Below are 16,514 nucleotides of genomic sequence, written 5' to 3'. Positions count from 1 at the left end.
TGGAGAGCCACACAGAAGGCCTTCACCTACAAAGCAGCTGCCTAATCTCTGCAGAAGGCCTCCCTGCGCTCCGAGCTGTGGCTGTCAACAAGCCAAACCAAGCCTGCCACCGGCAATGCAAGGACTATGTCTGCAGGACCAGCCAGAGCTCCCTCCTCTTTCCCCCTCAACCGGGGCTAAATCAAGCCCGCAGACCCCTACTCAGTTCTCAGCTCTTCCTCGGCTTCCAGCAGCACCTAGATGCCCAAGAGCCTAAGAACCCGACTGCCCCCACCTCCTTGCAGGCCTAGAGCCCCCTGAGCCAGCCCCAGCTGTGTCCTGTGCCTCAGACTGTGCTTCCCCACTGCCCTGGAGCGTGTCCTGTGGCTTCGCTAAGCCCAATACCTACCTGGCGGCCGAGCCCTGTGGGATCCCTCATATAACTCGACAACTGGCAATGGCATGGGGTAAGTGCCGTCAAACACCTGCGTCCTGCCTGCCATGCCAAGTGACAGAGCAGACGTGGGACCCTACCATAACCCTATGGAACAGCCTAGGACAGCAAATTCATGATGGTGGTGTTGTGGACACGCTCTAGAATCCCCTGGGAACCCATTCTCTGGTGGCGGCTAAGGGATTATCTAGCTAAGGGATTAACTAACTGTGGGCAGGCCCCATCCTACACGCGGGGATGCCAGACTGAACAGCAGCATTCACCTCTCCACTTTCTGACTGTGGATACTGTGTGGCCAGGCAGCATATACATCTGCCACCATGCCTTCCCTGCTGTGGTGGACTGGAACTGTGACCATGGTAAATCTTTCTTCCTTAATTGCTTTTCTCAGAGTATCTTATCCCACCAATGACAAGAGCGGGTTCCATGAAAATGTGACACTGAGAATGAAAGAGTGCCTGCTCAGCTTTAGCTTTCAAGTTAACGCCGCTACTCCGAGAGAGTCTACACTGAGTAATGCACCAGATTAAAAGACTTTAACTGATGTAGGAGACCTTAACTGATGATGCCTGATATGGATGGTACCATGACTTGACAGGTGGTCCAGGGCTATCCAAGAAATCCAGCTGAGCAACTGATGGAAACAGATGCAGGGACCCACAGTCAGACATCAGGTAGAGCTCGGGAAGAGGGTACAAAGGACTGAAGGAGCCAAAGGGGTCAAGGACACCACAATAAAACCTACAGAACCACAGATACTGAGCCGTCAACCAGGGAGCATGCATGGGACTGGCCCAGGCCCCCTACACATATGCTACAGTTGTGCATCTGGGTCTTCGTGTGTAACCCCTAAAGCAGGAGCAAGAGTTGTCTTTGACTCTGTTGCCTGCCTTTGGGACCCTTTCCTCCTATTGAGTTGCCTCATCTGGCCTCAAGGAGAGAAGAGATGCCTCCTCTCACAGCAACTTTAATATGCCAAGGCTGGTTGACAGCCATGAGAGGCCTCCCCTCTTCTGAGGAGAGGGGGAGGAAGAGTGGATGGCAGGGAAGAAAGAGGAGAGGGAGGGACTTGGAAGAGAGAAGGGATGGGAAGCTGTGATCTGGATATAAAGTAAATAAAAACTTTATTAATAAAAGAGAAAGGCAGCTGAGGATAAAGCAGAGAGAGAGCCAGTAAGAGCAATCTGCCATGGCCTGTGCGTGTTCCTGATGCAGCTCCTGTCCTGACTTCCGTCAATGGTGGAAGTGACGCTGACAGTGTAGCCAAAGGCAAATCTTTGCCTCCACGAGTAGCATTAGGTCAGATCATTTGCCACAGCAACAAAAATCAAAGTAGGACACAGATCATGATTAATAACAACACCAGAGCAGCAGGCAAAATGATTCTGGGTAAAACGAAGTGTGGTTGTTCTGCCTGGCAGGCAAAGAAGGGGCCTGATGTAAGCAATGTCTCCACAGGAAGCAAGATGGCAGAGGAGAGCTGGCTATCTCCTCAGTACACCAGAGCCAAGATTTATAGGATTCAAACTATATTTTTGAAGAGCATATATTGAAATTTTTCCCCTTATTCAGCATAATGCAGAAGGAAAGAACTCAAAACATTAACTTCTATTATATGAAAGCTGAGGCAGGAGAATGACCAGTTGAAGGCCAGCCTGGGCTTCAGTAAGTTCAAGGTCAGTCTGGTCTATATAGTAAGACCCTGTCTCGAAGATTTTAAAGTCACTGGGAGTGTGGCACAGTAGTAGAGCTCCCCCCTGCCCCTGGAATCACACAATAAGGGCTGGGGTCAGGTCAGGGGTGGAGCCCCACCCAGAATCCCCCAGTGAGGGGCTCAGCAGTAGTGTGTCTTCCTATCGTGCTGAGGTCATGAAGTTCATCCTTGGCATCAAGGACAAAAAAGGAAGGGGGGGAGAGGTGTAGACTTGATTTCTGTGTTCCAGACCCTGCAAACACAGCACTCTTTTCTGGTAGGTAGGAATCCCAGGTCTTCTTCAACCTGTACTGTAAAAGTTGGAGAAAAGAGGCCTTGACACAAGGAGGGCACTGTTGAGTGAATTTTCGTCAGTGTGCACCCTCCCTGAGGCTCCCCTTACAGTCAGTCTGGAGCGCACCAGTTCCTGCTGTCCTCACTTTATTAGAATCAGCTTTCTTGGAGGACTCGAGAAAATCAGTGTGCTATAAATTAACCATCTCTGGGCTTCATCCTGGGAACCCTGCTAGCTGGCCACTAGCCATCTGAGCTCCATCCAGATCCTCTGCCAATGAGAACAGCTCACAGCCCCTCAACCCTGCTGGCATCCTGGGCTCAGCCATCATCTGCCTCTCTCTGTGTCCTGCAGGGCATCGGGCTCAGCAGTATTCAGAATAGTCTTCCTCCACATAGTTAGAGGGAAACCAGCCAATCTGCAGAGAGAAGAGAAACCCATCAGAACAGCTGCTGTCATCTGCATGCCTCATCAGAGCTGATCGGACCCCACACACACACACTTCCGGGACTTTCACACTGCTGATTGCTCCTCTCTGCACACACAAGGATAGACCTCGCTCATGTGTCACCCTGTCATTCAAGCCTTCCAGTCACCCTGCTTATCGCAGTAAGCCCCACCTGTGAGACTGAAAGGCAGCCTGGTTCCCAGTTGAGCTAAAACTAGAAACCTGGGTGACCCTGAAGGGACAGGACAGTAGGCATTTCGCCTGACTGCAGGGAAACCAGGCCCCCCCTCTCCTTCCCAGACCTCCCTCCCTGCAAAAGGTACTGAATCTCAGGCCCACGCTGAGAAGTGGGGTGCGGTTTTACTCATTCTCCTTCCTTCATGGCAATGTCTTAAAACCATGGACTGCCTCTTTTCATTGAGAAAAGAGCCACAGAGAAGGCCTTCACCTACAGAGCAGCTGTCTAATCTCTGTAGAAGGCCTCCCTGCACTCCCAGCTGCAGCTACCACCAAGCCAAACCAAGCCTGCCGCTGTTAAGCCAAGGACTATTGCTCTACAGTCGGACCCCTGCCCAGCATGGGATAGGCACAATCAAACTCCCATGTCCTGCCTCCCTGAGCCACCAAGTCCTGTGGAAGAGCAGACATGGGACCAATTAACCCTATACCCAGCCACTTCACACACTCTTTCTCTCCATTGCTCTCCACAGAATTCCCCATCATCTGAATGATCACATATTCTGCCTATTCACAGGATTAATTGATAAACCAACTTCCCTCCCAAAACACAACAGGAAAACAAGGGCAGGGGTGTTTGTCTCCTACTCGCCAGGCTCCCAAGAGCCTAGAACCCAGTGCTTAGTAAACACTATTTCTTGGAATGTTGGGTGGACAGATGTGATAGATAGATAGATAGATAGATAGATAGATAGATAGATAGATAGATAGATAGATAGATAGATAGAGACAGACAGACAGACAGACAGACAGACAGACAGACAGACACATGATGATATATGTATCATTATACATAGATAATTGAGCAGATGGGTGGATGGATGGAGCATAGATAGATGAAGAGATAGAAATTGGATAGGTAGATGGATGGGTGAATGGAAGGGTGGATGGATGGGTAAGTGGATGAATGGATGAATGGATAAATGAATGGATGGATAATGATGAGTGGATGGGTGGTATTAGATGGATAAATGGATAGATGATATCAGTGATGATAGTCTAATGAATACATGGATGGAAGGATGGGTTGGTGGAGAGACACATAAAAATGATGGTTGTGCAGAGAGATGGTTGGCTGGCAGATTCTTAAACACTCTAAATGACTCTTTCGACCCCTACAATCTACCACTACTCACTAAATGTGACAGCAAATGTGTTTGACAAGTTTAGAAGCATTTCTCCAAACCATGGGAGCCTTGTGAAGTGTTTCTCCCAATAGTATAAAAGTTCTAACCAGTGTCTATTCCACTCAACAAATATTTGAGAAACCTTTCCAGCAAGGAAGAATACTAGATGCTCAAATTCATCAGGTGCTGAAAGGAAGAAAGGTCTCCATCCACAGTCCAAAGTAGGAACTCAGCCAAAGCAAGCCAGCCTCAAGTGTCTTCAGGAACATCTTTTTCCTTGAAACCAGAACCAGAGCAGGCAAAGAGCATTGTGGTTCACCTCAAGTCTGCCCCTTCACACATTCAATAATTACCAAGAACCTATTGTGTGCCCCACCCTGTGACAAAGCAGTGAGCCACACAGACAGAAATCTCTCCATTTCATCTGTCAATCACTCTCTCTCCCAGGGGCTTTACGCTGGGGGATTCTGTATATTCCCCAACCTTACTGCCCTGTCTAGTTCTATAGCAACTTGACACAATTGAGAAAATGCCTCCATAAGATCTGACTGTAAAGCACTCTTTAAATTAGTGTTCCACCACTGTGGGTGGGGCCATCCCTGGGCTGGCGGTCCTGGGTTCTCTAAGAAGCAGGCTGAGCAAGCCATGAGAGCAAGCCAGTCAGCAGCACTGTCCACGGCCTCTGCATCAGTTCCTGCCCTCTCTAATTTGATGATAAACTATTATATTAAACTGTGAGTGAATAAATCCTTTCATCCCATCTCTGCTTTTGGACATGGTGTTTCATTACAGCAATAATGACCCTGACTAAGACACTTACTGATAATCTGGGTTTGTTTTTTTGAGGGGGGGTTACATGTACAGGATCTCTTATCAGCCTGGAACTCACCAATTAGATGAGGCTGGTTGTTCAGTGAGGCTGAGTTATCTGTTTGTCTTAGCCTTCCCAGCACTGAGATTATATATGGATACCGCCATTCCCACTTTTCTTTTTATATGAACAATGGAAGGATTGAAGGGAAGGGTGGGCCAGTGAACAAATGTATACACAGGTGACTGAATGAGTCAATGAATGGGTGGATGGGTGGATGGATGGATGGATGGATGGATGGATGGATGGATGGATGGATGGATGGGTGGGTGGATGGATGGATGGGTGGGTGGGTGGGTGGGTGGATGGATGGATGGATGGATGGATGGGAGGATGGATGGATCGGTGGGTGGATGGTATCTGAGGGATATATAAACTGATGGATCAACAGGTTCTGGGATTTGAACTCAGTCTTCAAATTGTAATGCAAGCACTTCACTAGCTGAGTACCAACCCAGCCCTCTGGCAGTCATTTTACCCTCACCTCTGGAAAGATGGCAAGAAGCTCCCTCAGGAGTCCTATTTCCCATCACCATCCTGACCAGTGCCTAGTGTGACTGCACGGTAGGGTTCAGCACAATCTCACTAAACATTGTTTCACAGAGGGAACAATTGGACGATGCTCCCTTTGCACCCAGAAACATCTCCATGCCACAGTCGGCCCATGTGACCTGCACAGGAGCCACACGCCATCTCACTACAGCCAGGGCGCTCACAGCATCCAGACGGCCATCCCTCCAGCCTCACCCGGCCATAGATCTCCCCACGCCACCAGCCTTGCTGTCCCTTCTTGTTGAGGATCTTGATGATGTCACCCTCCTTAAGGGACAGTTCCGATCGGTCCCGGGCACAGAAGTCGTAGCGGGCTTTGGCAGTGCCAAAATACTTGGTGCTTCCAACTGTGGAATGGAAAGAGACCTTAGCGTCTGAGGTGGACACCTAGCCATCCTCTGTGGACAGCGTGGACATGGTGTCATCTGGTTGGGCTTTTGTGATGGTCAGTGTCAACTGTCAACTCCACCCATCCTAGAACCACCCGGGAAGAGAGTCTCAGTAAGGGATGTGTAGACTGGGGTGGCCTGTGGGTATTTCTATATGAATTGTCTTAGTGAAGTGACTTGATGTGGAATCTGCAGCTCGCATGAGTGGCATCATTCTTAGGCGGGGGCTGAGGGGAGACTTAAACTGAGTCAGAGTGGACAAAGTAAGCTGAGTACAAGTGAGCGAGCACGCATTCACCTCTTTCTGCTCATGACTGCTGATTGCCCGTGTGATACCCCCCCACACAGTGATAGTTTATCTCATCAGTAGACATGAAGCTAGAGCATGCACAACAGAGTGACCTCTAGGCCAACGGGACACAACTCTACTTCTAACGCTGTCCTCCCAGCCTGAGTACCCACGTTTAGGAAATGTAAATGGTTTAAGTGGGGTTTCATGAAGTAGCCCAGTGTGGTTCGACTTGTCATCCAGTGCTGGGATTATAAACATGAACCACCACACCTGCTAAACCGGCTCTCCTATAATTTTAATAGTGTTTTGTGTGCACTCAATTTCTTTATATCTGTGAGTCCCTAGACAGCATATTTCAGTCCAGATTCACAGGGAGACTTAAAAAGTCATTACAGGTGGCTAGAAAGGTGATTCAATTCCAGCACCCACATGGAGACTGCCAACCACTTATAGCTCCATTTCCAGGAGATTTAACACTCTCCTCTGTATTCTGTAAACAGTGCACTCAGTGCACAGAGCCTTACACAGACACACATGTATGTACACAGTTTAAAATTCAAAATAAGGCTCAGTGTCGGTGGCACCGAGACAAGCATTGTTAGGGAGAAGGGCGGTGGCTATGGCAGCCTCCGGTCTCTAGAGTTCCATCCAGATTCCATTGAATTGGCCCAGATGCAGTCTGGGAGGCACAGAGAGAGAACACTGCAGGCCTCGCTGGGGCAGGCACAGCAGGAAGCAAAGTGCAGAGATAGAAGAAGCTGAGTGGTTTGTGCACTATGAAGAGAGGTGGGCTTGGGGACACAAAATCCACTGTTGCTCTTGCTCCTTGGGAAATGGTGACTCACACGGTTACTCTATAGAGCCAGTAAGAAACCCAAGTGCCAGTGGGACTGTGCCTTTCCTTTGAGAAAGCCCACGACAGTGTGAGTGGCTGTGATCCCAGAGCTGCATCCTAGCCCAGGAGGAGGAGCAGAAGCTGCACAGTGGAGCCCACAGCTGATGCCGTGCCTGGCTGCACTGGCCTCTCGTCACCAGCCTATCTGCTGATCTCTCCGGTTGCTTGTGGTTCAACCACGAGACTGTGCAACTACATGCATTTTTCTGGGCTGTGTTTAACTTTGGCCAGGGATGTGTTCCCTTTGGAGTCTTTGGGACAAACATTTAACCATCATACCTTTCAAAAGAAGATGTCAGCGATGGCTCTGTGGGGGGCACACTGTGATGAGCAAGAATGATGGAAAGATGGGAGAGGAGGAGAAGGGGGTGGGAGAGGAGGAGAAGGGGATGGGAGAGGAGGAGGAGGGGACGGGAGAGGAGGAGAAGGGGGTGGGAGAGGAGGAGAAGGGGTGGGAGAGGAGGAGAAGGGGATGGGAGAGGAGGAGAAGGGGATGGGAGAGAAGGAGAAGGGGATGGGAGAGGAGGAGAAGGGGATGGGAGAGGAGGAGAAGGGGATGGGAGAGGAGGAGAAGGAGGTGGGAGAGGAGGAGAAGGGAATGGGAGAGGAGGAGGAGGGGATGGGAGAGGAGGAGAAGGGGATGGGAGAGGAGGAGGAGGGGATGGGAGAGGAGGAGAAGGGGATGGGAGAGGAGGAGAAGGGGATGGGAGAGGAGGAGGAGGGGGTGGGAGAGGAGGAGAAGGAAACGGGTTTGTGCACTGTGAAGAGGCAGAGCTGGAGACACAGCTGGGCGGTGAGAAACAAACTGACGTGAGTAGCCTGTGCTCCACCCGAGGCCATGGTGAAGTTCCAACCAGTGCTGCCACCAAGGCCCAAGTGCTGGCTGCACTCAGGCAAGGAAGATGCACAGCACTGGGAAGGCAGATGCAGGTGATTTCTGGGTTCAAAGCCAGCCTGATCTAGAGCAAGTTTCAGTTCCAGAACGGCCAAGACTACACAGAGAAACCCTGCCTCAAAAAGAATAAAAACGAGGGAAGGAAGCAAAACAAAAACAAAAACAAAAACAAAAACAAAAACTTACAGCTCTTCCAGAAGACCTAGGTTCAGTTCCCAGCACCCACACTGGACAGCTCACAGGTCCAGGGACATAGTGCCCTTTTCTGGCCACTGCAGATACTGCACTTAGTGTGAAACACACAGAGATATACACACACAGCACACATATAAATAAATCTTTAACAAACAAAAAGTCATCTCCAACATCACACAATGCCACAAAAATAAGCATTTGATAAAGAATCATTAAAAGGAAAGGTGCAGGCCCCGGGAACTCAGGCTCCCCCTCCACCAAGAGGAGGCATTGTGCAGCCTCCAGCCTCCTACCCGGCGGCTTGTTGATGGCTCTCCTCTCAGGTTCCTTGTAAGGAAACTGCAAGGTGGTGTCCAACGACTTGAAGCAATCTTTTAGGGAATTCTGCTGATAAAACTCTACCAGTTCCTGGGGGGAAAAAAAACAAAACAAAACCACAGAACATTCATTACCCCAAATGACCAGCCCACGGTGCAGCAGAGCCCAAGCCCGCGTCTGCACTCCAAACAGCTGTTTGGCTGCTCCTGTGATGGGAAACTCCTTCCTCTACCGGAACAGCAAGGACGTCTGCGGAAGGGACGCTGGGGTGGGTAATGTTGACTCGACCTAGACTCCTAAGAGACTAGCCTTCCGCCATGTTTACATTAAGCTCACTGGGGTGGGCAGAGTCACCTGAGCGTGGATGGCTCCTTCCCATGAGGGTCCCAATTTGAAGAAAAAGGAAAATCCAGCTGAGCAACAGCCTCGGTTTGTCCCTGCTCCCTGACTAGGATGCGACATGACCAGCCTCCTCATGCTCCTGCCACCACGTCCTCCTCACAACAGCCCTCAGACTGTGCTGTGGAAGAGCCTGTCCCTCTTTAGGCTGCTTTGTCAGCTGTTTTCTCACAGCCATGAACAGAGTAGCCGACAGGCACCGCAGGCGCAGGCCGGGTCTCGCCAGACAGCCAGTTCACTTTACTCCCTGCCAAGCTTACCAAATAGGCTCACCAAATTCGAGGCCTCCCATCAAGTGCCCATGCCTTTAAAATTAATAATCATCCAAGTGCAGACCAGTGTGCACAGAACATGTCACCCAGGTCTCCTAGGAACCCCAAGTAATGAGGATGCTCACAATTCTCTCATGTTGTATTTGTTGTTTGTGTGTGTGTTTGTTTGTTTGGGGAATGAATGCTAAGGTTTTGTCTTTTACTGTTTATTGTAATGCTAGATGCCAGCACTTACTCCAAGATTTGGAGTCTGCTGTAGCCGGGTCTCTGTCCCCAGTTAAATCTGATTGGTAAATAAAGATGCCAGCAGCCAATAGCTGGGAAGAAGAGACACAGGCAGGGTTGAGGTTTCCCTAGAGACCACAAGGAAGAAGCAGGGGGAGCTGCCATGGGCTAAGGGCCAAGGGACGGACCATGGCCCACAGGGCTGCCCAATTGGGGTAAGAGAAGCCAAGATAGAACATAGTAAATGGTAAAATAGTAAGTGATGACTTGGGGTTATGGATGGGAAGGCAGATTCTAACAGCATGGAAGGTAGGCAGCTGCCCAGCTACTGTGATGCCTAAGACACATTTAAAAATATAAAGGATGTGTGTGTGTGTGTGTGTGTGTGTGTGTGTGTGTGTGTGTGTGTCTGTGTCTGTGTGTGTCTGTGTCTGTGTCTGTGTCTGTGTCTGTGTCTGTGTCTGTGTGTATTTGTCTCTGTGTGTGTGTCTGTGTGTCTGCCTGTGTGTCTGTCTGTGTGTCTGTGTGTGTGTCTGTCTGTGTGTCTGTCTGTGTGAGTCTGTGTATGTGCATATGTGTGTGTCTGTGTATGTGCATATGTGTGTGTCTTTGTGTGTGTGTGTGTGTCTGTGTGTGTGTGTCTTTGTGTGTGTCTGTGTATGTCTGTGTGTGTTGTCTGTGTGTATGCGTGTATGTCTTTCATCTGAGAACATAAATGGTTTAAGATGGGAAGGAACCCTGCGTCAGGATTTATTAATATTTATTTATATCATGGGTAGCAGCTGTGTTTTAGAACTGGCCTCTGTAAAAGACTTTGTATTTGATTTCAGCTTCCGACTGATCCTTAGGGAGACTAGTTCATGGTTAGTGACTCCCTGGGAAGGGCTTCTCTAAACATGAAGTAAGGACCCTAAGACACAGGTGCAGACACTGCTGTGGGGGCTCTGAGTAGCTTAGGTGGGGTTAGCAGACAGCAGCGACAGCAGCCCTTACCGGGAGGCCCCGGAAAGCCTTCTTCTCTGTGATGCGGTACAACCCCTCTGACGTCATGATTTTAATATGCTTGACCTCCACATTATACCTGGAGCGAGGGAGAAAGACAATCAGTAGGTTGAGCCCCAAGGCTGAGAATCGCCATCACGCATCCACCCAGGTTAGCCCCACAGATAGAAAAATCAAGCTGGACTCCTTCAGGCAAAGGGAGCCCTGAAGCTCAAGAGTTTGGAACTATGCCCTACCCATCCCTTCCTGGGGTCTGTACTACTCTAAACCTTCCATTCGTTGCCTTATATGAAAGGAGTTTCCTGTTCTCCCTGAGGTGGCTCATCTGACAGGGCCTAGAAACAGCGTATACCTCTGGACATGTCCGTGTGGGAGTTTCTACCTTGAATTAACTGACAGGTAAAGCCCCGCCCAGAGTGAGGATGGCAACATCCCGTGAACTGAAGTTCTGGACTGAATAAAAAAAGAGAGAGAAAGCAAGCGAAACATCCAGCATTCATCTCCGCGCTGTCCAGTTTATATCAACTTGGTATGAACTACAGTCATGTGGGAAGAGGGAAACCCAACTGTGTTGCCATCGGAGTGGCCTGCAGGGCATTGTCTTGCTTGACGATTAATATGAGAGGACCCAGCCCACTGTGGGTGGCTCCATCTCTGGGCTGGTGGTCCTCAGTTCTACAAGAAAGCAGACTGAGCAAGCCATGGGAAGCAAGCCAGTAAGCAGTGATCCTCCATGGCCTCTGCTTCAGCTCCTGCCTCCCAGTTCCTGCCTTGAGCTCAGTGGTGGAGCATATAATGTCAAAGTGTAAGCTGAGACAAACTCTTCCCTCCCCAAGGTGCTTTGGGTCATGGTGTTTTTTCCACAGCAATAGAAACCCTAAGACGACAAAGCCTGCTCCCTGCGTGTGAGTGCGATTGACTAGCAGCCTCATGCTCCTGCCACTGTGCCTTCCTCACTAAAGTGGACAGGTCTCTCCAACAGCAAGCTGAACCAACCCTTTCTCCACTAAGTGGTTTTGTTTATCACTGCAGTGCAACAGTAAACCCCCTGCCTCAAGGGTGTGTTGAGAAGCCAGTAGGACCCAGCAAAGAAGACAGTGTCCTTAGATAGAGAGGAAATGACTGCTACACAATACGAAAGATGGTGGAATAGAAATGACTCAAAGAATGGGGGTTCTGTTAATGTGGAGGATTGCAGAACAACAAAATGGAAAGAAACACCCAACCTCGTGAATACGTCAGATGACACACTAAAAAAGACAGCATAGGGAGAAGTTGACCATTTCTACCAACAGGGGAAACGCTTTTGTCTTTTAATTGCTGAGGGGCCACCCAGATGGCTCAGCGAGTAAAGGGGCTTGCCATAAAGTTTGACAACTTGAGTTCAACCCCTATGCCCCTCATGTTAGGAAGTGAGAACTGACTTATGCAAGAGGTACATGGGCACACTGGAAATAAACGTTTTCAAACCGTCGAACTCTCACAAAAAACCCCAACGCTAAAAATAAAGTCAGAAACAAGGGTAGAGCAGCCAGCCAGTGCAAGCTGACTCCCTGCTAGCTGCACTAAGCTTGGCATGCAAGTGGCTGCACCAGCCAGTCACGTGCACGGGTGAAGTGGGTCCCAGCAGGCACTATGGCTACTTCCCTCACACTCCATGTGGCCCCTCCACAAGCACAGGCAGTGTTTCCACCCTCCAGTGTCCTCGAGTCCAGGGATTATGCCCAGTGAGGCCCTAGGCTCCTCCTGCCTCTCCCTCTCCAGTTGTTGGGGTCACAAGCACAGCCATACTGGGCTTTAAGTGGCTGCTGAGAAATCACACCAAGGCCTGATTGTGGTGTGGAGGGCACTTCTCACACAGCTGTCTCCCCAGCTCCTGTCATGGGGTATTTTCTGAAGCTATTGTGCAGATGCAAATCAAAACTACATTTAGGTGTCATCTGACCCCAGTCACTATGGCTGTTGCCAAGAAAAAGCACAACCAAAATTCTAGAGAGGATTGGGCGAGCAAAAGACCCTGTGAGGTTGCAAACTCTTGATGAAAACTAGGCTAGAATTCTACTCTTCAACCAATACCAAGGTAAGATATCTGCAGTGGCTGGGGAGATGGCTAAGTTGGGGCAGGCTTGTTGCACAAGCACGAGGACTAGAGTCTGATTCAGTGCCCATGTAAGAAGAGCAAGGTTGTGGTGACACTCATAACCCCAGCCCAGGGAGGCAGAATCAGGGGCTCCCTAGGACTTGCTGCCAGCATAGCCTATTCTCAGTGAAAAACAATGCTTCAAAACTCGAGGTAGGACTGCTGAGACGGTGCTTGCCACCAAGCCTAACACCATGAGTTCAAGCCCTGTACCTGTATTGTGGAGAGAACTGACTCCCACAAATCGTCATTGACTCCGCGTGCGTGTGCACACATGCCTTCCTATACATAAATAATTAGTAGAGAAGTAAAATTTTTGATTTCTTGAGAAACACCTATCATCAACCTGCAGCCTCCACATACGGACACCTTGGCAAACGCCCACATGCATGTCCACAAATAACAAAAAATAATAATACAAGTAAACGTCACAGTTCAGTAGTAAGGACGGAAGTTAGTACAGTGTGGAGACCAGGAGATCTGCCCTGGGTCAGCTGGATTTTATTTCCCAAGGATATTTGGTCAGCATATCAGCATGACACCAACAAGCCTGTGTTCATTGTGCGAACTATCACCCACAGCCAGAACGCGAAGTCAGCTAAGGTGAAGAAACCGTGACAGACACACACAGTGGAACATAATTCAGCCACAAAAAGGACAGCATCCTGTCATTTACAATATGGAGGAACTGGAGGACGTTATGTTAAGTGAAATAAGTAAGACACAGGAAGACAAATGCCACTGCTTCCAAAGCATACATTAAAGCTAAAAGTGTTGTCCTCAAACAAGAAAAGCAAGACAAGATGCAAAGGACACAAGGGAAGAGAGGGAAGAGAAGGGGAGGAGAGTGAAAGTCAGTAGAAAACAGTAGTTCAATAAAAGATGCTTGTGGACAAGTGTATACTTTTGTGTGGTAAATGGCAAGACAGCCTTTGCAAGCTCAGATCAGAGGAGTAAGGTGAGGGAGGGAGGAGACCAGGTCAAAGGGGGCGTGGTCAAGGAGGGAGGAGTTACTTAATGCTGATGGCGAATTCCGCTGTATCTTTCACCCTTTGCCGCACCAGGTAGGTCCCATCAGAGCGGTTGGTGAGGATGCCCTCGGCGCCTGCTCGCTCCATGGGGCCCGCATACCTGCCAGGACACATCTGAGTTAGTCATGCCAAGGGGTACAGGATTCGGTTGAAGCTCAGGCTTTTGAGGAATCCCTGGAATTTGGCCATTTGGCATCTTCCGAGCTTACTTTAGAAACTAATCTCTGAGCACCACGGTAGAATGAGGTGTCAGCCTCAGATACAAAGGTTAAGGGAAGGTCTAGCAGGAGGGCTCAGCAGGTAAAGGAGCTTGCTGCCAAGCCTGAGGATTTGAGTTCAATCCCTGGGAACCACTAGATAAAAAGAGAACCACCTCCTGCAAGTTTTTCTCTGACCCCCCCACACACACACAAACACACACACACATACATGTACACATGAACATATACACATGACATACACATGTACATGAATGCATAGGTACATGCACACACATGCATGCACACACACAAAGTGTAAAAACATTTAAGGGAAGGCCTGAAATAAATCAATAGTATTTTAATGCAATGTTTAAAAAAACAGAACAATTAAAAGCCAACTGAAAAAGGAATGAGGCCTATGCACAGCCACAGTGAAGCCTCAAAGACACCATGCTCACACAATGAGGCCTCAAGGATGACATGCTTACACAGTGAAGCCTCTAGAACACCATGCTCACACAGTGAGTCCTCAAGAACACCATGCTCACACAATGAGACCTTAAGGATGACATGCTTACACAGTGAAGCCTCAAGAACACCATGCTCACACAGTGGGTCCTCAAGGACACCATGCTCACACAGTGGGTCCTCAAGGACACCATGCTCACACACTGAGGCCTCAAGGACACCATGCTCACACATTGAGGCCTCAAGGACATCAAGGCCATCACAAAAAAGACACCAAAGGCCACACAATGTGTAACTCCATGTGAGAAATGTCCACAGCAGGAGAGACCAGAGGGGTGGGGGTGGGGGAGAAGGAGAAGGAGAGAGAGGGGTAGAGGGGAGCAGATTCATGGGTGCTGAGACAGGTCAGGAGAATCCCGATTGGAGGAATAGGACTGTGGGATAGGTAGAATGTTCTAGAACTATAGACAGTAGCCACCATGCACCAGAACATGGTGAACACAAATGTCAATATGATTGTAATATAATATATTGTGGTGTGATACATTTATGTCTCTTTTAAGTTTCTTTGTTATTGTTGCTTTAGATGTAGAGTGTGGCTTTTTTTTTAAAGGTGAAAAGAGTAAAATGTAAAAACGTTGCTTTTGTTTTATCATTTTTGTCTTCATAAACTTACATAGCTACTTTGTTAGTGGGTCCTTCATGGGTTATTCTTTTACCTGTCTCTAACAATATTTTCTGTGGCTCAGCTTCTCCTGGCTCAGCTTCACCACCTGTCTTCTCCGTCTGCAAGTCTGGTTCACTTTCATCTATCTTTTATTTCCACTCCTCAGAATTTCTACTCTTCCCAGGCTGCTCATCTCTTCACCTCTGTCTCCTTTCTCACTGTTCCTCCACTGCCTCAGCCTCTGCTGGCTTTTTACCCTGTTCCCAGAAGAGCCAACTGCCACGGAGGAGCATAGGGTCATTTAAAGGGCCAGGCACAAAATATTTCATAGCAGAGTGGAGACTGACAGTCAGGTCTCTCCTCCCACCGAGAAATAAAGATTTGTTTTGTTCCTTGAACTCAGGTCCTGGGACTTAGCAATCACTTCTGTCCTCTGAGTTATCCACCAGCCATGTATGTCTCCTTACACAATACATGCTGGTGTCCATATTTATATGCTTAAGTACATGTAGAATGTGTTATGCTGCTACATAGCATGAATAATAGTTATATACAATGTATAATCATATGTAGATTTTTATATGTTGTAAGTATATATATATAATATATTTTCTATATCAACAGCAACACCATCACCACTGTCACCACTACTGTTATCATCACCTCATCCCCATCACTACTTGTGTTGCTATCACTCTTACCACAACTATCATCACCACCATCACATTCATCACAATCATACTCTCTTCACAATTAACACCATCATCATCACCACCACAAGCATCATCGCCATCACACCATTATCCATCACCATTACCATCACAACCATTACCACGGTCACCACCACCACCATCATGACTGTCGTGTGACTTTCATAATTGCCCAGAAGCATGGACCTTCCTTTCCCCTGTCCAGCAGCTTTTAGCCCAGGATAAACTCAGAAGTGCTTGGGATCCAAATAATAAACTACTGATCGTTCTGAAAGCCTCCACATTCAGCCCGAGTCCTCCCTCCCCCACCCCCCCCTGCAACAGACACCCATTTTAAAGTATGGAAGCACGACTGTACTCACCAGAGGTGCACAGACAGGTCCTGGGGAGGGCCCTGGGAACACAGACAAAAACCTGGACTCAGAGAAGATGCCCTTGCCTTGAAGACTAAAGGGACACCCACACACATCCCCTCCATTAACATTTGCTGAACTGGCTCCATGTTCCAGGTCTGTGCTATTCATGGGAGAAACAATTCTAGAACCCCATTCCCCTGTGCGTTTACATCATATCACATATAGCTTACATATAATAACCTCAAGTCAAGTAGGAGGGCTAGCGTTTCAACATGACCCAAACTACAATCACCTGCGAAGAGAGTCTCAGCCCCCAGTGGGCGTGTCTGTGGGGGATTTTTTCAATTACATTAACTGATGTAGGAAGCCCAGCCCACTGTGTGGGGATCATTCCCCTGGCAAGA

At 48.7% G+C, this 16,514-nt stretch overlaps 1 protein-coding gene across 2 annotated transcripts in view; it reads right to left on the bottom strand.

The window, feature by feature from the left end:
• Nucleotides 1-1,532: 1,532 nt before the first annotated feature.
• Vav1 (vav guanine nucleotide exchange factor 1) overlaps nt 1,533-16,514 on the bottom strand; it is a 48,038-nt gene continuing 33,056 nt past the window's right edge. The window contains exons 21-26 of one of the 2 annotated variants that reach the window (XR_015628473.1): nt 16,117-16,148; nt 13,693-13,809; nt 10,530-10,617; nt 8,616-8,730; nt 5,852-6,003; nt 1,533-2,839 (exon numbers count right to left, since the gene is read on the bottom strand). Coding sequence is in view for 1 of the 2 variants with exons in the window: in NM_012759.2 (NP_036891.2) it covers nt 2,786-2,839; nt 5,852-6,003; nt 8,616-8,730; nt 10,530-10,617; nt 13,693-13,809; nt 16,117-16,148 (558 nt within the window). In the remaining variant the exon portion in view is untranslated. 2 annotated transcript variants of the gene reach the window in all.

This window comes from Rattus norvegicus, chromosome 9 (assembly GCF_021556685.1).
Source record: "Rattus norvegicus strain SHRSP/BbbUtx chromosome 9, alternate assembly SHRSP_T2T, whole genome shotgun sequence".
NCBI classification, from domain to species: domain Eukaryota; kingdom Metazoa; phylum Chordata; class Mammalia; order Rodentia; family Muridae; genus Rattus; species Rattus norvegicus.
The sequence above is the reverse complement of the archived record's forward strand: the minus strand, read 5'-3'. Positions and strand labels throughout refer to the sequence as shown.